This window comes from Microcaecilia unicolor, chromosome 1 (genome assembly GCF_901765095.1).
Source record: "Microcaecilia unicolor chromosome 1, aMicUni1.1, whole genome shotgun sequence".
Taxonomy (NCBI): domain Eukaryota; kingdom Metazoa; phylum Chordata; class Amphibia; order Gymnophiona; family Siphonopidae; genus Microcaecilia; species Microcaecilia unicolor.
In genome coordinates this window covers 180,303,280-180,324,705 of record NC_044031.1, presented here as the reverse complement: position 1 = coordinate 180,324,705, position 21,426 = coordinate 180,303,280, and the positions used below count along the sequence as shown (strand labels likewise).

Genomic DNA, 21,426 nt, shown 5'->3' with positions numbered 1-21,426 from the left:
TTGCAATAGTCTAGGTGACTGAGTACCATTGATTGCACTAGGCTGCGGAATACTTCCCTTGGGAAAAAAGGTTTGATTCTCTTAAGTTTCCACATTGAGTGAAACATTTTCTTTACTGTATTTTTCGCATGATCTTCGATTGTGAGATTTTGGTCAATTGTGACTCCCAGGATTTTCAGGCTATCTGAAACCGGTAGGGTGTAATCTGGACTGATTATGGTATTGGGTTTGTTTGTGTTGTATTGCGAGGACAGGATGAGACATTGTGTTTTTTCTGCGTTTAGCTTTAGTTGGAATGCGTCCGCCCATGAGTTCATTATTTGGAGGCTGTGTCTGATTTTGTTTGTGATTTCAGCTAGGTCTTGTTTGAACGGGATATAGAGTGTGACATCGTCTGCATAAATGTACGGGTTGAGTCCTTCATTGGATAGCGATTTGGCTAACGGTGTCATCATTAGGTTGAAAAGGGTTGGTGAGAGCGGTGATCCTTGTGGTACTCCGCAATCGGATTTCCATGGTGTTGACGTTTTTGAATTGGAAGTCACTTGATAAGTTCTTGCTGTTAAGAAGCCTTTGAACCATCTTAGTACGTTTCCTCCGATCCTGAAGTAGTCTAGTATGTTTGAGAGTATTTGGTGGCTGACCATGTCGAAAGTGCTGGACATATCAAACTGTAAGAGTAGCACATTGTTTCCAGTTGCAATTATTTGTTTGAATTTGGTTATCAGAGTGGTTATCACTGTTTCAGTGCTATGGTTGGAGTGAAATCCTGACTGTGAGTCATGTAGTATTGTGAATTTGTTTAGGTAGTTGGTGAGTTGTTTGGTTACCATACTTTCCATTAATTTTACTATCAGGGGAATGGATGCTACTGGTCGATAGTTGGTTGTGTCATTTAGTTTTTTCTTTAAGTCTTTAGTATGGACTGATGACCATGTCGCAGCCTTGCAAATCTCTTCAATAGTGGCTGACTTCAAGTGGGCCACTGACACTACCATGGCTCTAACACTATGAGCCGTGACATGACCCACAAAAGTCAGCCCAGCTTGGGCATAAGTGAAGGAGACGCAATCTGCTAGTGAATTATTTTGGGGTTAATTGTCCCCTAGGTTCTGCCTGGTACTGCAGTTCAGCTGTCTAGTACCAGAGAGAACCTCGAGAAGGCTGATTGCATCCCAAAACTGACTCCATCCCTGAATAGAATATTTCACTTATTCTATAACCAAACCAAGGGATTATTAACAGATATTGATAAAGAGAAGGAGAGATAGTATAGTTCTAAAGGTTATAAATGTATTTACTTACCAAAGACACCAAAGAATATACAAGTGGCATGTACAATCAACTGGTTATAGGAATGCAATATCCCAGCTGCAAACAATCTGGGTTTTAGTCTTTTATGATTTCTTTTACCAATCAAAGGTATACATGGGAAAGCAATTAGGTAATTTGCCAGTTCTGTTACGCTACATTGGTTTCCCCTCTCTAACTTGAAGCAGGAAGTACCCTGACTTTTATATGTTCATACAGGATACTGGTAATATGACAGTAAGCACATCTGATAGGATCTATGTTATGTTATGGTTAGCACTGATTGGCTATGTTAATGAGTAGCTTTATCTTGTGAACATGTTCTCATCTTTAGCTTGCTTAACCACAAACTTTTGCAATTCCCTTGCACCTGGCTGTTCTGACCACCATATTGCTATATCTTCCTGAGGAGCCATTTTGTACTGTTTCTCAAAACCAACTGTTACCACCAGGTTGAGTAACTCTGAAGTTCAAGTCAGAGACACAGGCCTGTAAGTTTTTCTCTCATTTTAGATCCTGAACCAAGGTCAGGCCTGGGCTGCAAACTAATTATACACTAGCCAATTTCAAATGGTGTGTTTCCCGACAGCGACTCCCTTCCTGTTGGGATCAAAAGAAACAAACATTTGGGCGGACTGTCTGAAGGGGCTTGTCCACTCCACATAGAAGGCCAATGCTCTCTTGCAGTCCAATGTGTGCAACTGACATTCAGCAGGGCAGGTATGAGGATGGGGAAAAAATGCTGGCAAGACAATTGACCGGTTCAGATGGAACTCCGACACCACCTTTCGCAAGAACTTAGGGTGGGTGCGGAGGACTACTCTGTTATGATGAAATTTAGTATATGGAGCATGAGCTACCAAGGCTTGGAGCTCACTGACTCTACGAGCTGAAGTAACAGCCACCAAGAAAATGACCTTCCAGGTCAAATACCTCAAATGGCAGGAATTCAGTGGCTCAAAAGCAGCTTTCATCAGCTGGGTGAGAACGACGTTGAGATCCCATGACACTTTAGGAGGCTTGACAGGGGGCTTTGAGAAAAGCAAACCTCTCATGAAACGAACAACTAAAGGCTGTCCAGAGATAGGCTTACCTTCCACACGATAATGAAAAGCACTAATAGCACTAAGATGAACTCTTACTGAGTTGGTCTTAAGACCAAACTCTGACAAGTGCAGAAGGTATTCAAGCAGGGTCTGTGTAGGACAAGAGCGAGATCTAGGGCCTTGCTGTCACACCAGACGACAAACTTCCTCCATTTAAAAGAGTAACACCTCTTCGTGGCATCTTTCCTGGAAGCAAGCAAGACTCGGGAGACACCCTCAGAAAGACCCAAGGAAGTGAAGTCTACGCTCTCAACATCCAGGCCGTGAGAGCCAGAGACTGGAGGTTGGGATGCAGAAGCGCCCCCTCGTTCTGAGTGATGAGGGTTGGAACACACTCTAATCTCCATGGTTCTTCGGAGGACAACTCCAGAAGAAGACGGAACCAAATCTGACACGGCCAGAAGGGAGCAATAAGAATCATGGTTCTGCGGTCTTGCTTGAGTTTCAGCAAAGTCTTCCCCACCAAAGTTATGAAAGGATACGCATACAGGAGGCCCTTACCCCAATGAAGGAGAAAGGCATCTGACACTAGTCTGCCGTGGGCCTGAAGTCTGGAACAGAACTGAGGGACCTTGTGACTGATCCGAGTGGCAAAGAGATCCACCAAGGGGGTACCCCACGCTTGGAAGATCTGACGTACCACTCTTGAGTTGAGAGACCACTCGTGAGGTTGTATTATCCTGCTCAACCTGTCGGTCAGACTGTTGTTTACGCCTACCAGATACGTGGCTTGGAGAAACATACCGTACCGGCGAGCCCACAGCCACATCTGGATGGCTTCCCGACACAGGGGGCGAGATCCGGTGCCCCCCTGCTTGTTGATGTAGTACATTGCACCTGATTGTCTGTCTGAATTTGAATAATTTCATAGGACAGCCGATCTCTGAAAGCCTTTAGAGCGTTCCAGACCGCTCGCAACTCCAGGAGATTGATCTGAAGACCTGATTCCTGGAGGGGCCAAGTTCCTTGAGTGTGAAGCCCATCGACATGGGCTCCCCACCCCAGGAGGGATGCATCTGTTGTCAGCACTTTTTGAGGTTGAGGAATTTGAAAGGGACATCCCAAGGTCAAATTGGATCGAATTGTCCACCACTGAAGGGAATTATGAAATTCGGTGGACAGCTGGATCACATCCTCTAAATTCCCGGCAGCCTGATACCACTGGGAAGCTAGGGTCCATTGAGCTGATCTCATCTGAAGACGGGCCATGGGAATCACATGAACTGTGGAGGCCATATGGCCTGGAAGTCTCAACATCTGCCAAGCTGTGATCTGCTGAGACGCTCTGGCCAAGGAAACTAGGGACAGAAGATTGTCTGCCCTCGCCTCGGGGAGATAGGCATGAGCCGTCTGTGAATCCAGCAGAGCCCCTATGAACTGTAGTCTCTGAACTGGAAGAAGATGGGACTTGGGATAATTTATCAAAAACCCTAGTAGCTCCAGCAGTTGAATAGTCATCTGCATGGACTGAAGAGCCCCTGCCTCCGAGGTGTTCTTCACCAGCCAATCGTCGAGATAAGGGAAGACATGCACTCCCAGTCTGCGTAGCGACGCTGCAAACAACTGCCAGGCATTTGGTAAATACCCTGGGCGCAGCAGCGAGTCCAAAGGGTAGCACACAGTACTGGAAGTGCTGCGTTCCAAGACAGAATCGAGGATACTTCCGATGAGCTGGAAGTATCAGGATGTGTGTGTAAGCATCCTTTAAGTCCAGAGAGCATAGCCAATCATTTTTCTGAATCATGGGAAGAAGGGTGCCCAGGAAAATCATCCTGAACTTTTCTCGCACCAGATATTTGTTCAGGGCCCTTAGGTTAGGATGGGACGCATCCCCCCTGTTTTCTTTTGCACAAGCAAGTACCTGAAATAGAATCCCAGCCCTTCCTGCCCCGGTGGCACGGGCTCAACCGCATTGGTGCTGAGAAGGGCGGAGAGTTCCTCTGCAAGTATCTGCCTGTGCTGGAAGCTGAAGGACTGAGCTCCCGGTGGGCAATTTGGAGGTTTGGGTATCAAATTAAGGGAGTATCCTAGCCGGACTATTTGAAGAACCCACCGATCGGAGGTTACAAGAGGCCACCTTTGGTGAAAATATTTTAACCTCCCTCCGACCAGTAGATCGCCCGACACGGACACTTTGATGTCGGCTATGCTCGCCTGGAGCCAGTCAAAAGCCCGTCCCTTGCTTTTGCTGGGGAGCTGCGGGGGTCTGTTGAGGCGCACGCTGTTGACGCGAACGAGCGCGCTAGGGCTTAGCTTGAGCAGGCTGTCGGGAAGGTGGATTGTACCTACGCTTATTATAAGTATAGGCAGCATTCCTCTTTCCCCCGTAAAAACGTCTACCTGATGAGGTAGATGCTGAAGGCGCCCAGTGGGAGAGTTTGTCGAGGGCGGTTTTCCGCTGGTGGAGCTGCTGTACCACCTGCTCGACCTTCTCACCAAAAATATTATTCCCCCGGCAAGGAGCATCCGCAATCCGCTGCTGGACTCGATTCTCCAGGTCAGAGGCACGCAGCCATGACAGTGTGTGCGTTGAACATCTCGGCCCTGGGATCATCCTCAGTTACCACAGGGAAGGGAATGGCCGTAGACATTTCCAGGACAAAGGAAGAGAAAGACAAACTCTCCGGGGGAGAAAGCTTTCACTCTGGCGAAGGAGTAGGATCAGAAGGGCGACCACAAGACTCCTCATCAGAGAAATATTTTGGGTCCTCCTCTGCCTCTCACAAGGCCTCCCCCTCGTTATTGGACACTAGTTCTCTGACTGCAGTCCGAAGCTGGGCCCGTCTCGACACCGAGGAACCATATCCTCGATGGCGATGCTGAGAAGTGGACTCCCGCACCAGCGGCGATGAAGCTCCCTCCATCGATGTCGACGGGGAGTCAACTTGGGTGGCAGCCGAGGCCGCAAGCGGCGCCGGCGTCACAGACCTCACCACGGACGGGGAGCCAGCCGCCACATCTATCATCGGTACTGATGGCATAAGCACCACCGGTACCGGAACAGATGGTCACAGCAGCCCTTCCAGAATCCCTGGAAGAATAGCTCGGAAGCGCTCGTCAAGAGTGTCTGTCGAGAAAGGCTGTGAGATCGGTGTAGGAGTCGAAGCCAGAATCTATCTAGGGCGAGGAGGCGGTAACGGGCTGTCTGGGGACAGGCGCATCGACACCTCTTGGATGGAGGGTGAGCGGTCCTCCTGGCGTCGACACTTCACGGGTGCCGAATCCTTCGACGGTCCGGAGCTCTCGGTACTGTGACGAGAAGGAGACCGATGACAGTGCTTCTTACCCTTCGCTCGAGGCACGTCATCGGCACCCCTCGGTACCGACGAGGAGGACGTGGAATCCACACGCCTCCTCGGGGACGGGTCCGAAAGAGGTCGGTCCCGATGGGCCTGCACCGCAGGGGCCCTCGAGGCAGGTGGAGACCCACTCGATGGCTCACTGCTGCCAGTGTGAGATGGTCCCTGGACAGCCATTACCTGCGCTCCTGACGTCGATGCTTTCTCCGGTGCCAATATTGACACCGCCAACCTCGGTACCTCTGTCGACATCAAACTACCGGGCAAAGCTCCAAACGTTCCCGCTGATCTTGTCTCGACGCCAGTGTCCGCTTTTTAAGGCTTAGAAGACACAACTTACATGCGTTTGGGCGATGGTTGGGCCCAAGGCACTGGATACACCACGCGTGGGGATCGGTACCTGAGATTGCCCGGTTGCATCGAGTGCACTTCTTGAAGCCGCTGGCGATCCTCGATGTCATGGATGGAAAAATAGCAGCGGCGAAATCAAAATTCTCGATTGTGCCTAATTATAAGCAGAAAAAGGGAGAGAAAACAGCACGGGTGGCCAAAAAGGCCGCGTTCGACCACGAACTGAAACTTAGATGGGAAAAGGTAAGAAAAAAGGGAACTTTGTTTTTTTTTTAAACAGAAAAGAAACAAACAGCTGAAAGCCACTTAAAAACACTCGCGAAAAGACGCGAACACACGAAGACTCTCTCCTGAGGCAGCAGAGCGACTGAAAAACAGCCGCCCTTAACCACGGAAAAAAAAGAGACTAAAGTGGGGTTCTCGCGCGATGGGCTGAAAGATGGCCGCACATGCGCGCGCGCGCACGCTCGAAGACTCAAGCAAACTCTGTTGCTAGGAAGATTTTCCAGACCTGGGGCTGCCTGCTTGTCCTTGGAGAATACAACACTACTAAGGTAGTTTGCTTAGATTATCACCAAAGCTGAAGAACATGCACAAATTTGAGACTTTCTTTTAAAGCCTCCCCCACACTCCAAGTCTAACCTGGAAACACCTCCAAAACCCCAAAGGGTGTACTGACGACATATACACGATTTTCCTTTCATTAGTTTGTGGCAATAATCAAAAAGCTCTTTTTCTCAGGTAAAACAGCATTGTACCTACCAAAAGGGCTTTGAATACTGCTCTCCCAATGCTTCTGAAAAGTTTATTTCTAGTACTGTTTTTATTAGATTAAGTGTTGCTTATGTTCTAAGAAAGTCTTTTACTAAGACACACTCACGATTTTGGCGTGCGCTAAAATTGTGGGCACGCTAAACGTTAGAGACGCCAATGCATTCCTATGGGCGTCTCTAACGTTTAGCGCGCCCACAATTTTAGCATGCGCTAAAAATGTGAGCGCGCCTTAATAAAAGACGGCCTAAGTTTTTATCTTATCTGTTCACCACCTTGAACCTAATTTCTTGGACAAGATGAAATATAAGTTCAAAATTAATCAATTGACATCTCCTATTATTGTCTTTCCACTTTTAGTCAGGAGAATATAAGATCATAAGAGTAGCCATACTCGGTCAGACCAGTGGTCCATCTAGCCCATTATCCTGTTTTCTAAACAGTGCCAAGCCAGGTCACAAGTACCTGGCAGAAACCCAATTAGCAGCAACATTCCATGCTACCAATCCTGGGGCAAACAGTTGATTCCCCATGTCTGTCTCAATAGCAGACTATGGACTTTTCCTCCAGTAATTTGTCCAAACCTTTTTTAAGCCCAGATACGCTAACTGCTGCTATTACATCCCCCAGCAAAGAGTTCCAGAGCTTAACTATTCATTGAGTGAAAAAATATTTCCTCCTATTTGTTTTAAAAGTATTTCCATGTAACTTCCTTGAGTGTCCCCCCTAGTCTTTGTACTTTTGGAACGAGTAAAAAAAATCAATTTGTTTCTACTCATTCTATACCACTCAGGATTTTGTAGACCTCAATCATATCTTCCCTCATCCATATCTTTTCCAAGCTGAAAAGCTCTAACCTCTTTAGCCTTTCCTCTTACGAGAGGAGTTCCATCCCCTTTATCATTTTGGTCACTCTTCTTTGAACCTTTTCTAATTCCGCTATATCTTTTTTGAGATACGGAGACCAGAACTGAATGCAATACTCAAGGTGCAGTCGCATCATGGAGAGATACAAAGGCATTATAATATTTTTGGTCTTATTCACCATCCGTTTCCTAATAATTCCAAGCATTCTGTTTGTTTTGGCCACCGCCACACACTGCACAGAAGATTTCAGAGTATTATCTACGACACTCGGATCTTTTTCTTGAGTGTTGACCCCCAAGGTGGACCCTAGTATCAGGTAACTATGATTTGGATTATTCTTTCCAATGTGCCTCACCTTGCATTTGTCCACATTAAATTTCAACTGCCATTTGGATGCCTAGTCTTCCAATTTCCTAAGGTCTTCCTGCAATATTTCACAGTCCACAAATGTTTTAACAACCTTCAATAGTTTTGTATCATCTGCAAATTTAATCACCTCACTCATCTCTTCACCCTCTTCCATTGAGAGAAATGACCATTTAACCATGTCCTCTGTTTTCTAATAACCAATTCCTAATCCACACCAGAACATTGGCTCCTATCCCATGACTCTTTAATTTTCTCAGGAGTCTGTCATGAGGAACTTATCAAAAGCTTTCTGAAAATCTAGATACACTACATCAACCAGCTCACCTTTATCAACATATTTATTCACGCCTTCAAAGAAATGAAGCAAATTGGTGAGACAAGACTTTCCTCGGCTGAACCCATGCTGTCCCATTAAACCATGTTTGTCTACGTGTTCTGCAATTTCATGCTTTATAATAATGTTTCCACTATTTTGCCCAGCACCGACGTCAGGCTTCCCGGTCTGTAATTTCCCAGACCACCCCTAGAACCCTTTTTTAAAAAAATCAGCATCATACTGGCCACCCTCCAATCTTCAGGTACTACAGACGATCTTAACGACAGGTTACATATCACTAACAGCAGATCAGCAATTTCATGCTTGAATTCTTTGAGTACCATTGGATGTATGCCATCCAGTCCAGGTGATTTACTACTCTTTAATTTGTCAATTTGGCTCAGTATATCTTCTAGAATCACCAAAATTTCTTTCAGTTCCTCCGCATCATCATCCTTGAAGACCATTTCCGGTACAGGCAAATCTCTTACATTTTCTTCCGTAAAGACCGAAGCAAAGAATTCATTCAGTTTCTCTGCTATGGCCTTGTCCTCCCTAAGCACCCCCTTTGTTCCTTCATGATTAATGGTCCCACGGATTCCCTTGCAGGCTTTCTGCTTCTGATGTACCTGAAAACATTGTTAATGTGAGTTTTAGCCTCTGCAGCATATTTCTCTTCATATTCTCTTTTAGCTTTCTTTATTAATGCTTTGCATCTGACTTGCCAGTGCTTATACTGTTTCTTATTTTCTTCATTTGGATCCTTTTTCCATTCTTTGAAGGACAATCTTTTGGCTGTAATAGCCTCTTTTACTTCGCCTTTTAACCATGCTGGCTGTCGTTTTCTATTCTTTCCACCTTTGCAAATGCGTGGAATGCATCTGGACTGGGCTTCCAAAATGGTATTTTTGAATAACGTCCACGCCTTAGTGTCCTAACCTTAGCAGCTGATCCTTTCAATTTCTTTTTCACCATTTTCCTCATTTTATTATAGTCGCCCTTTCGAAAATTAAGTGCAGCTGTAGTAGATTTCCTTTGCGGGTTCATCCCAGATTGTAGCTCAAACTTGATCATGTTATGATCACTGCTTCCCAGGGGACCCAATACTGCCAACTCTCGCACTATGCCCTGCATGCCACCAAGAACCAGATCCAAAATGGCTCCCCCTCTAGTCGGTTCCTGGACCAGTTGCTCCAAGAAGCAGTCGTTTATTACAACTAGAAATTTTATCTCCCTGATGTAACATTTATCCAGTCAATATAGGGGTAATTGAAATTAAGGTATAATCTCAACTGGCATTTCAATATCTGGTTCACAGTCTTGGTCAGGTGGATGGCTGTAAACCCGTCATGCATGGAATTTTTATGCATACAGATTCCACAATGCTATTTGTTTCTTGCAGAATTTGAATTCTACTTGACTCCATGGAGTACATAACATGTGTAGGGTAATTCTATAACACTGTGCCTAACTAGAGTAACAGATAAATATTCACTATGCCACCATACAGCTGGTGTAAACGCTCACGCCTAAATGCTGGAGACAAGTGCATAACTTAATCCTATAAGTTACGTGCGTGCGACCCACCCATGCTGTGCCTAGACCCCCGGCAATGCGCATGCCTAACTGTATTTATGGAATAGTGCTTAAATTGATTTTCGGCATTTATGCACATATATGGTAAAATTATGTATCATACCTGATAATTTTCTTTCCATTAATCATAGCTGATCAATCCATAGACTGGTGGGTTGTGTCTATCTACCAGCAGGTGGAGATAGAGAGCAATCTTTTGCCTCCCTATATGTGGTCATGTGCTGCCGGAAATTCCCCAGTATGTCGATATCAAAGCTCCATCCGCAGGACTCAGCACTTAGAGAATTACACCCACAAAGGGACACTCTGCCCAGCTCACCACAGTCGAAGCGGGGGAGGGGAAATATTCCAGCGCACCACCGCAGGGGCGGTGGGCGGGAAACCACACCTGCCGACGCGGGGGGAACTGGCTTATCCTGCTACCGCAACCGCAGGAGGAGCTGGCTTACCCTAACACCGCCGAAGCGGGAGGGATACAAAACTACCCTACAGCCGCACGAAGCGGGAGGGAGCGCCGGCATAATTTAGTTATCAATCCAGCCACCGCCAAAATGGGGGGAGAGGAAGCAGCAGCTCACTGTAACACAAAATCGTCTCAACTCGAAGAGACTTCAATTGGAAGAACTTGCACACGAAGGCCTCGTGAACAGGAAATGAAGACTGAACTTGAACCTGAAATATAACCAGAACACAAACAATACAGATAACTGGGAGGGGCTATGGATTGATCGGCTATGATTAAGGGAAAGAAAATTATCAGGTATGATACATAATTTTACCTTCCCTATCATCAAGCCGATCAATCCATAGACTGGTGGGATGTACCGAAGGAGTACTCACCCAGGGCGGGACATGGAAATCCCTGAACGCAACACTGAAGCCCCAAACTGGGCCTCGGCCCGAGCAGCCACATCCAAGCGGTAATGTCGTGAGAAGGTATGAGCCGACGACCAAGTAGCCGCTCTGCAAATCTCTTCCAAGGAGACGGATCTGGACTCCGCCATCGAGGCTGCTTGTGCTCTAGTAGAGTGTGCCTTCAGCTGAATAGGCGGGATCTTCCCTGCCGCCACATAAGCTGCCGCGATCATCCCCTTGACCCAACGTGCCACTGTAGGCTTAGATGCCTGCAGACCCTTACGAGGGCCTGCGAACAGCATGAACAGGTGATCCGACTTCCGGAAATCATTAGTCACTTCCAAGTCTCTGATGATGACCCGTCTAACATCCAGGTATTTGAGCGCAGGGTACTCCTCTGGGTAATCCTCCCTACGAAAGGAGGGTAGGTAAAGCTGCTGATTCACATGGAATCGAGAAACAATCTTGGGCAGGAAGGAGGGCACTGGGCGAATCGATACTCCTGCCTCAGTGAATCGCAGGAACGGCTCTCTACACGAGAGAGCCTGGAGCTCGGAAACTCTTCTGGCTGATGTGATAGCCACCAGGAAGACCGCTTTCAGCGTCAGGTCCTTCAGCGATGCCCTTGGCAAGAGCTCGAAGGGTGGCTTCTGCAAGGTCCGTAGTACCAGATTGAGATTCCACGTAGGCACTATCAAGTGCAGAGGGGGGTGCAGGTGATTAACTCCTTTGAGAAAGCGTACAACATCTGGCTGTGAAGCCAGGGAAACCCCCTTCAGGCGACTCCTGAAGCAAGCTAGAGCCGCCACCTGGACTTTCAGTGAACTGAGCGACAGGCCTTTCTCCAGCCCCTCTTGCAGGAACGCCAACACTGAAGAAATTGGAGCAGTGAAGGGCGATATAGAGCCTGCCTCGCACCACGACGCAAAGGTACGCCAAACCCTGGCGTAAGTGGTAGAAGTAGAGCGCTTCCTCGCTCTCAGCATAGTGGCAATGACCTTGTCCGAGAAGCCCTTCTTCCTCAGCCGCTTCCGCTCAAGAGCCAGGCCGTAAGACCAAAGGGGGAGGGATCCTCCATCACCACTGGACCCTGATGTAAGAGGCCCCGCTCCGCTGGCAGCCGCAGAGGGCCGCCCACAGAGAGTCTGACTAAGTCCGCATACCAGGGACGTCTGGGCCAATCCGGACCCACCAGGATCACCCGGCCCGGATGCTTTGCCACCCGGCCTAACACCCTGCCCATCATGGGCCAGGGCGGGAACACGTAAAGAAGCTCCTGTGCCGGCCACTGCTGGAGAAGAGCATCGACTCCCAGAGATTGAGGGTCCCGTCCTCTGCTGAAAAAATGCGGCACTTGGCAATTGGCCGAGGACACCATCAGATCCAGGCTCGGCCGGCCCCAGCGTTTCGTGATGTCCAAGAACGCCCGAGCAGACAGTTGCCACTCTCCGGGATCCAAGGTATGGCGACTGAGAAAGTCCGCCTTGACATTCATGACTCCCGCAATGTAGGCCGCCGACAGCTGTTCCAGATTCGCTTCCGCCCACAGGCATAGCTTCATGGCCTCCTTGGCTAGAGGGGCGCTCCTGGTACTTCCCTGGCGATTGACATAGGCCACAGCCGTGGCATTGTCCGAGAGGACCTGTACAGGCCTCAGCACCAGTGCCGGGAGAAACTCTAGAAGCGCCAACCGAATGGCTCGGAGTTTCAGGAGGTTGATGGACCATTTCGTCTCTGCAGGAGACCAGAGCCCCTGCGCTGTCCGTCCCAGGCAGTGGGCTCCCCAGCCCGTCAAGCAGGCGCCCGTCGTGACGACAACCCACTCCGGGGTCGTAAGAGGCATTCCTGCGGACAGCTTGCCTGGCCTCAGCCACCAGCTCAGCGCCTTTCGCACCGCTGGATCCAAAGAAAGGCGTACAGCGTAGTCCTCCGAGACTGGAGTCCACCGCCGCAGAAGAGAGTGCTGTAGTGGTCTCATATGAGCCCTGGCCCAGGGCACTACCTCCATCGTGGCCGTCATGGAGCCCAACAGCTGCACATAGTCCCAAGCCCGAAGAGTAGAGAAGGCTAGGAACTGGTCCACCTGGGTCCGAAGCTTGATGCTTCGGTTGTCCGGCAGGAACACTCTGCCCACTTGGGTGTCGAATCGAACTCCCAGATACTCCAGGGACTGAGTCAGGCGCAGCTGGCTTTTCTCCCAGTTGATGACCCATCCCAGGGAGCTCAGAAGAGAAATGACCCTGTCTGTAGCTCTCCCAGTCGTCCAGATAGGGGTGGACTTGCACTCCCTCCTTGCGGAGGTAGGCCGCGATGACCACCATTACTTTGGAGAAGGTCCGCGGAGCCGTAGCCAACCCGAACGGGAGGGCTCTGAACTGGAAGTGTCGGCCCAGCACTGCAAAGCGCAGAAAGCGCTGATGAGGCGGCCAGATGGGAATATGTAGGTAAGCTTCCTTGATGTCCAGGGAGGCCAGGAATTCTCCCTTTATCACCGCAGCTATTACGGAGCGGAGGGTCTCCATCCAGAAGTGCTGAACTTTCAAGGCCCGATTGACTCCCTTGAGGTCGAGAATAGGCCGAGCAGAGCCTTCTTTCTTTGGCACCACAAAGTAAATGGAGTAGCGCCCTTTGCCAAGCTGATCTACTGGGACCACCGCGCCCAGGCGGAATCAGGTTGTTCAAAGTCTGCTGCACGGCAGCTGCTTTGACCTGAGACTTGCAAGGAGAGTTTACAAACCCATTCCTTAGGGGTCGGCAGAACTCTAGCTTGTAGCCGTCTCGGATGACTTCCAGAACCCAAGCGTCTGAAGTTACCCTGGTCCACTCGCCCAGAAACGAGGACAACTTTCCTCCTATCTGCACTGGGCGATGGACCAGGTCCCCGTCATTGGGTACGCGATCCTGGGGGCAGGCCGGAGGACAAACCTCCTGGACGGCGGTCCATACGAAAGGAATGCTGCTTGGGGGAGAAGTTCCGTTTGAAGGAAGCGAAGGCAGAGGAGGCCAACTTGCCCAGGCGATACCGACGGGCTTCCTGGAATCGGCCCTTAGAGGAACCAGGACGGGCACTGCCGGCCCGAGTCCTGACCTCCCGCAACCTCTTGCCCTTGGACGTGCCCAGCTCCGTCACGATCTTGTCCAGCTCGTCCCCAAAGAGCAGCTTGCCTTTAAAAGGCAACTTGGCTAGGCGAGATTTAGAGGCATGGTCAGCAGACCAGTGCTTAAGCCAGGGCCACCGCCGCGCAGAGACTGTCTGAGCCATACCCTTAGCCGAGGTTCTCAAAACATCATACAGCAAGTCTGCCAAGTAGGCCAAACCCGACTCCAGGGTCGGCCATTCCGCCCTCCAGGAAGGGTCCGAGGGGGAAGCCCGCTGCAAAACAGTCAGACACGCCCTAGCCACGTAGGAGCCGCAAACCGCCCTAGAGGCGCCCTCCATCTGCGCTCCCAGTAGCGGGTGAGAAGCGTGTTGCGCATCCAAAATGGCGTCTGGCGCGAAACTCCGAGAAGGAGCCGCGCGGGAAGAAGGGCGTTTTAATTTCGCTGACTTCTTACTGTCGCCCGATTCAAGGGCGACCAAGCTGTTAACGTCTCCCATCTCGAGGGCGGCCCAAGCAGAAGCCGACCGAACCGCGTGGCCGGTCACGACTGGGAGGGCAGCCTGCGGGGGATGGGCGCCTAAGGCGGAAAAGGCCACCGCGCCGGAGGAAAATACGGTGAACTCTCCCGGCTCCAAAAGGGCGCCCAAAAAGGTCAACTCTACCTTCGAGCCCCCCGCTTCCTCGCTAGGCGCGCGAACGCGTTCCGGGGAGCATCTTTTCGCGCCCTTGCCATCCGAGGCCATAGCCACGTGGAGACCGTTCGGGGGAACCCCCTGCCCGCTAGTAAAAGGTAAAAATTACCTGCTTCTTGCTCCGAGCAGCGACGACTTGTTCCAGTGAGTAGCTGCATATGGACGTCCTTTTTGAATGTTTTAAAATTTTTTAATTTTTTTTTGTTTGTTTAATGGAGCCAGCGGGAGGGGGGAGAAAAGGAGGGACCTGGCACCACCAGGTTTGCACTTACTCATGAAGAGCCCTCAACCCCAGGTACTCAACAAAACCTAAACAATTAGGCTTGGAGACCTAGCCAGAGCTGCTGCTGCTGTGTGACCACACACCTGCTGAGATAGAGAACATACTGGGGAATTTCCGGCAGCACATGACCATATATAGGGAGGCAAAAGATTGCTCTCTATCTCCACCTGCTGGTAGATGGACACAACCCACCAGTCTATGGATTGATCGGCTTGATGATAGGGAAGCTAGTATTATCATCATTTATGTGGGGTGTATACACTAGTGCCTTATTTAGAGAATTAACGCCCCCCCCCCCCCCAGTGCCCGTCACCACCACTTCTGTCTCATCACTTATGTGTGTACTAGCCATTAAGCCTGTTAAAACGGGTGAGATTTCCAGCTACCCTCCTTGCCGCCGCTCCCTCCCCCCTCCGTGCCGGGCCCCCTGCACTGACCTGACAGCGCCTCTCACCTCCATGTGAAAGCGCTGCAGGCAGCAGCAGATTGCTCTGCTGCTGCCTGCAGCGCTTCCACACAGAGGTGAGAGGCGCTGTCAGGTCAGTGCAGGGGGCCCGATACGGAGGGGGGCGGGAGCAGTAGCAGGCATGGGGGGGAGGGGGAGGTTGGTGCGCGCAATGTTTGTTTCCAGGCTGCAGCGCCAGCGTCTGACTCCGTTTCCCTCTCCGTTCTTCCCTCTGACGTCATCACGTCTTGACGCAAGGGCGGGACAGAGAGGGAAGTCTCTAATGCGCATTAGCAAGTGAGTCGGTCACTTGCCATTTATATGTTTGATTTGGGGTGTATACACTAGTGCCTTATTTAGAAAATTTACCCCCCCCCCCCCCCCCGTTCCCGTCACCACCACTTCTGTCTGCTCTGCCATTTCAGTATATTGAATACCCTGATATTTACATATCACATTGATTGTTCTCTTTCCACAAGGTCTCCAAGATACCTAATGTTTCTCCAAGCCAATTTTTTTTTTTACACGTCTTTCTAATTCCTTTTTAAAACTTTCTTAGGAGCAGTTGTCTCAGATGACTTGGAATCTTTTTCTGTTTGTTCTTAGCTTAAATTCATCCGACCTCCCTCAAGCTTTTTCCGTATCGTCTCTATCAGGTTGTTCCAGTTTCCAAGTTTAACAGTATCCTTGGAAAATATTTCACGCTGAAAAATGCACTCCAAACCAAATGTCTGCTTTTTCCCACTGATCTAGTTTAAGCCTCAATCTCACTGTTTTTCCTCCTTTGAAGTCCACTCTATCTGCCTTTTCTCTCCTCTGCCTCTTCGAATAGCGGTCATTTATCGTCCCCCTGATAAGTCCCTTTCATCCTTTCTCAGTGACTTTGACGCCTGGCTTGCCTTCTTCCATGATCCTTCCTCCCCCTCTCTCATCCTTGGTGACTTTAATATTCCTGCTAATGATCCTTCCAACTCTTATATTTCCAAGTTACTCGCTTTAACGTCCTCCTTTAATCTCCAACTATGCTCCACCTCCCCCACTCATCAAAATGGTCACTGTCTTGATCTCATCTTCTCCTCCAACTGTTCACCTTCTAGTTTCCTTGCCTCTGATCATCCCTCCTCTGATCACCATCTTATAACTTTCACACTTAAATCTCCTCCCTCCCAGTCCCGTCCTATCCTACCTAATTTATCTAGGAATCTTCACGATATTGACCCTTCATCTCTATCCTCCCATGTTTCAAACCTCCTCTCTACTGTGGCACCATCCACGTCTGTCAACGAGGCTGTTTCTTCTTACAACAATACTCTATCCTCTGCCTTAGACACTCTTGCACCTTTGATGACCCGCCCTGTAAAGGCGTACAAAACCCCAACCTTGGCTGACTTCTAATATCCGCTACCTACGTTCCTGTACCCGCTCCGCCGAACGCCTCTGGCGGAAATCTCGGGCCCTTGCTGATTTCTTACACTTTAAGTTCATGCTGACCTCCTTCCAATCTGCTCTTTTACGTGCCAAACAGGATTATTATATCCAACTGACCAACTCTCTTGGCTCTAATCCTTGACTTCTCTTCACCACATTGAATTCTCTCCTCAAGGTGCCCCCTCCCCCAACTCCCCTTTCATTATCTCCTCAGACCCTTGCTGAATACTTTCACAACAAGGTTCAAAAGATAAACCTTGCTTTCTCTACCTCACCACCTCTCCCTCAACTAGTCCGTTCCCCTCTCTCTCCTTCCCCTCATTCCCTTTCCTCCTTTCCTGAAGTTACTATTGAGGAAACTACACTTCTCCTTTCTTCCTCAAAATGTACCACCTGTTCCTCTGATCCCATTCCCACCCACCTTCTTAATGCCATCTCTCCTGCTCTTATTCCTTTTATCTGTCACATTCTCAACCTCTCACTTTCCACTGCGACTGTCCCTGCTGCCTTTAAACATGCTATGGTCACACATCTCCTTAAGAAGCCTTCACTCGACCCTACTTGTTCCTCTAATTACCGACCCATCTCCCTCCTTCCTTTTCTCTCCAAATTACTTGAGCGTGCTGTTCACCGCCGCTGCCTTGATTTTCTCTCCTCACATGCTATTCTTGACCCACTACAATCTGGTTTTCGCCCTCTCCACTCAACCAAAACTGCGCTTACTAAAGTCTCCAATGATCTATTACTGGCTAAATCCAGAGGTCAATATTCCATCCTCATTCTTCTTGATCTTTCCGCTGCTTTTGACACTGTCGATCACAGCATACTTCTCGATACCCTGTCCTCACTTGGATTCCAGGGCTCTGTCCTTTCCTGGTTCTCTTCCTACCTCTCCCTCCGCACCTTTAGTGTTCACTCTGGTGGATCCTTTTCTACTTCTATCCCTCTGCCTGTCGGCGTACCTCAGGGTTCTGTTCTTGATCCCCTCCTCTTTACTATCTACACCTCTTCCCTTGGTTCATTAATCTCATCCCATGGCTTTTCCTACCATCGCTATGCTGATGACTCCCAAATCTACCTTTCTATCCCTGATATCTCACCTTACATCCAAGCCAAAGTTTCAGTGTGCTTGTCTGACATTGCTGTCTGGATGTCTCAACGCCACCTGAAATTAAATATGACCAAAACTGAGCTTCTCATTTTCCCCCCCAAACCCACCTCCCCGCTCCCCCCGTTTTCTATTTCTGTTGATGGTTCTCTCATTCTCCCTGTCTCCTCAGCTCGAAACCTTGGGGTCATCTTTGACTCTTCTCTCTCCTTCTCTGCTCATATCCAGCAGATTGCCAAGCCCTGTCGTTTCTTTCTTTACAACATCCGTAAAATCCGCCCCTTTCTTTCCGAGCACTCTACCAAAACCCTCATCCACACCCTTGTCACCTCTCGTTTAGACTACTGCAATCTGCTTCTTGCTGGCCTCCCACTTAGTCACCTCTCCCCCCTCCAGTCGGTTCAAAACTCTGCTGCCCGTCTCGTCTTCCGCCAGTGTCGCTTTACTCATACTACCCCTCTCCTCAAGACCCTTCACTGGCTCCCTATCCGTTTTCGCATCCTGTTCAAACGTCTTCTACTAGCCTATAAATGTACTCACTCTGCTGCTCCCCAGTATCTCTCCACACTCGTCCTTCCCTACACCCCTTCCTGTGCACTCCGCTCCATGGATAAATCCTTCATATCTGTTCCCTTCTCCACTACTGCCAACTCCAGACTTCGCGCCTTCTGTCTCGCTGCACCCTACGCCTGGAATAAACTTCCTGAGCCCCTACGTCTTGCCCCATCCTTGGCCACCTTTAAATCTAGACTGAAAGCCCACCTCTTTAACATTGCTTTTGACTCGTAACCACTTGTAACTACTCGCCTCCACCTACCCTCCTCTCTTCCTTCCCGTTCACATTAACTGATTTGATTTTCTTACTTTATTTATTTTTTTGTCTATTAGATTGTAAGCTCTTTGAGCAGGGACTGTCTTTCTTCTATGTTTGTGCAGCACTGCGTATGCCTTGTAGCGCTATAGAAATGCTAAATAGTAGTAGTAGTAAGCCCTTGCAGCTTAAAACATATGAAAATGAATTGAAATTCTCATTTTAAGTTCTTAATCATTTCTTTTGTTTATTGTTTTTTTTTTTTAATTTTGGGAGTAGGAGGAGTTAAGTACATAAGTAATGCCAAACTGGGAAAAGACCAAGGGTCCATCGAGCCCAGCATCCTGTCCACGACAGCGGCCAATCCAGGCCAAGGGCACCTGGCAAGCTTCCCAAACGTACAAACATTCTATACATGTTATTCCTGCAATTGTGGATTTTTCCCAAGTCCATTTAGTAGCGGTTTATGGACTTGTCCTTTAGGAAACCGTCTAACCCCTTTTTAAACTCTGCCAAGCTAACCGCCTTCACCACGTTCTCCGGCAACGAATTCCAGAGTTTAATTACACGTTGGGTGAAGAAAGATTTTCTCCGATTTGTTTTAAATTTACTACACTGTAGTTTCATCGCATGCCCCCTAGTCCTAGTATTTTTGGAAAGCGTGAACAGACGCTTCACATCCACCTGTTCCACTCCACTCATTATTTTATATACCTCTATCATGTCTCCCCTCAGCCATCTCTTCTCCAAGCTGAAAAGCCCTAGCCTCCTTAGTCTTTCTTCATAGGGAAGTCGTCCCATCCCCGCTATCATTTTAGTCGCCCTTCGCTGCACTTTTTCCAGTTCCACTATATCTTTCTTGAGATGCGGCGACCAGAATTGAACACAATACTCAAGGTGCGGTCGCACCATGGAGCGATACAACGGCATTATAACATCCGCACACCTGTTTTCCATACCTTTCCTAATAATACCCAACATTCTATTCGCTTTCCGAGCCGCAGCAGCACACTGAGCAGAAGGTTTCAGTGTATTATCGACGACGACACCCAGATTCCTTTCTTGGTCTGTAACTCCTAACGTGGAACCTTGCATGACGTAGCTATAATTCAGGTTCTTTTTTCCCCACATGCATCACCTTGCACTTGCTCACATTAAACGTCATCTGCCATCTAGCCGCCCAGTCTCGTAAGGTCCTTCTGTAATTTTTCACAATCCTGTCGCGATTTAACGACTTTGAATAACTTTGTGTCATCAGCAAATTTAATTACCTCGCTAGTTACTCCCATCTCTAAATCATTTATAAATATATTAAAAAGCTGCGGTCCTAGCACAGACCCCTGAGGAACCCCACTAACTACCCTTCTCCATTGTGAATACTGCCTGTTTAACCCCACTCTCTGTTTCCTATCCTTCAACCAGTTTTTAATCCACTATAGGACTTTTCCTCCTATCCCATGACCCTCCAATTTCCTCTGTAGCCTTTCATGAGGTACCACGTCAAACGCCTTTTGAAAATCCAGATACACAAGAGTTCTCTCTGACTCCTCAGCCATGTCTGCTCCCCCAATTAGTCTCCAAGCAGACAGCCCTAGTAACTAACGCCATCATCAGAGAAGGGCCTCAGATCCCTTGCACTACAGCACGTTGCACTATAGCCTGAGCCGTAGGATTGGCAATATTAAATGCAGTTTCAATAGCAATAAGCTAGGTAAGGCATAATATACTTAACATTACCTGTTTGGATTCCTATCTGACCAGTCTGAGAAGATGTCACCATGAAATCCAGATCCCAAATAGGAGAATTGTGGCTGTACACTTCTTCCTCCAACATGGAGAGAAATCTAGATACAGAAGAGAAGATAAATTTCAATGATAGCAAGAACATGCTCCAAACATTAAAGCCTCTTCAAAGATTCCTCGAGGTGTCTGTCATGTCACTGTTGGACAAAAACCTGGATAAATGCCTTCCTAGCTTCTGATTTCATGGAAAAAGCAAAACGGAGAGAGACTTTTTTTTTTGTTTAACTTCCATGCCACCGATTCCTCAGAGCTCAAAGTGAAAAATACAAGATCCTTTAGCCAATGTAGTCAAACATGAGCATGTTACACTTGCTGAACACCTGCCCACTAGCACAGTAAAAAGGAGCTGTGTTTATTCACCAATGTCTGTATGTACAGAGTGTTGTCAAAGGAAAGAGACAGGAAGAATAGAGGGTTTATGCTGTTTCCTGCATGTAAAGAACTGTTCAGCTGCGATTAGAAGTAAAACTTTAAGATGACAGTACTCCGTACTCCCTACTCCCTGTGCCACATCACTGCAGTGCACTATACAATGCACAGACACCAAGATAAGATGATCAATAATTCAGCAGGGAGGAGATGAACAGCACACCTAAACCTAAAGGGATAATTGCACTGATTATATGTATATTCTGCAGTGCTAGCATGACCTCAGGCATCAGTGCCAGCACATAAGTTTAAATGCTGGCTGCCCCAGTTAAATGATTCATTGTGGATATTCTGAAAACTCAACTGGCTGGGGGTCCCACAGGACAGGTTCAGAAAGTACTGATTTGAGAGACACAAGTGATTTATGGGGAGGTATAGGAGATAAATGCTGAAAGGAGTGTGAGGTAAAAGGTGAGTGGTCACACCGGTGGTGTGAACAGAGATGAATGTTAGAAGAATTGAGAAGGACTGAATATTTGGAAGGA

General features: G+C 48.4%; 1 protein-coding gene across 3 annotated transcripts in view; it reads right to left on the bottom strand.

Moving 5' to 3' along the window:
- The window catches only part of KAT2B (lysine acetyltransferase 2B), a 341,159-nt gene that overhangs the window by 175,689 nt on the left and 144,044 nt on the right, over positions 1-21,426 (bottom strand). For all 3 annotated transcript variants that reach the window (XM_030202748.1, XM_030202756.1, XM_030202763.1), the window contains exon 7: positions 20,447-20,553. In XM_030202748.1, the coding sequence (XP_030058608.1) occupies positions 20,447-20,553 (107 nt within the window). The remainder of the gene's footprint in view (positions 1-20,446; positions 20,554-21,426) is intronic.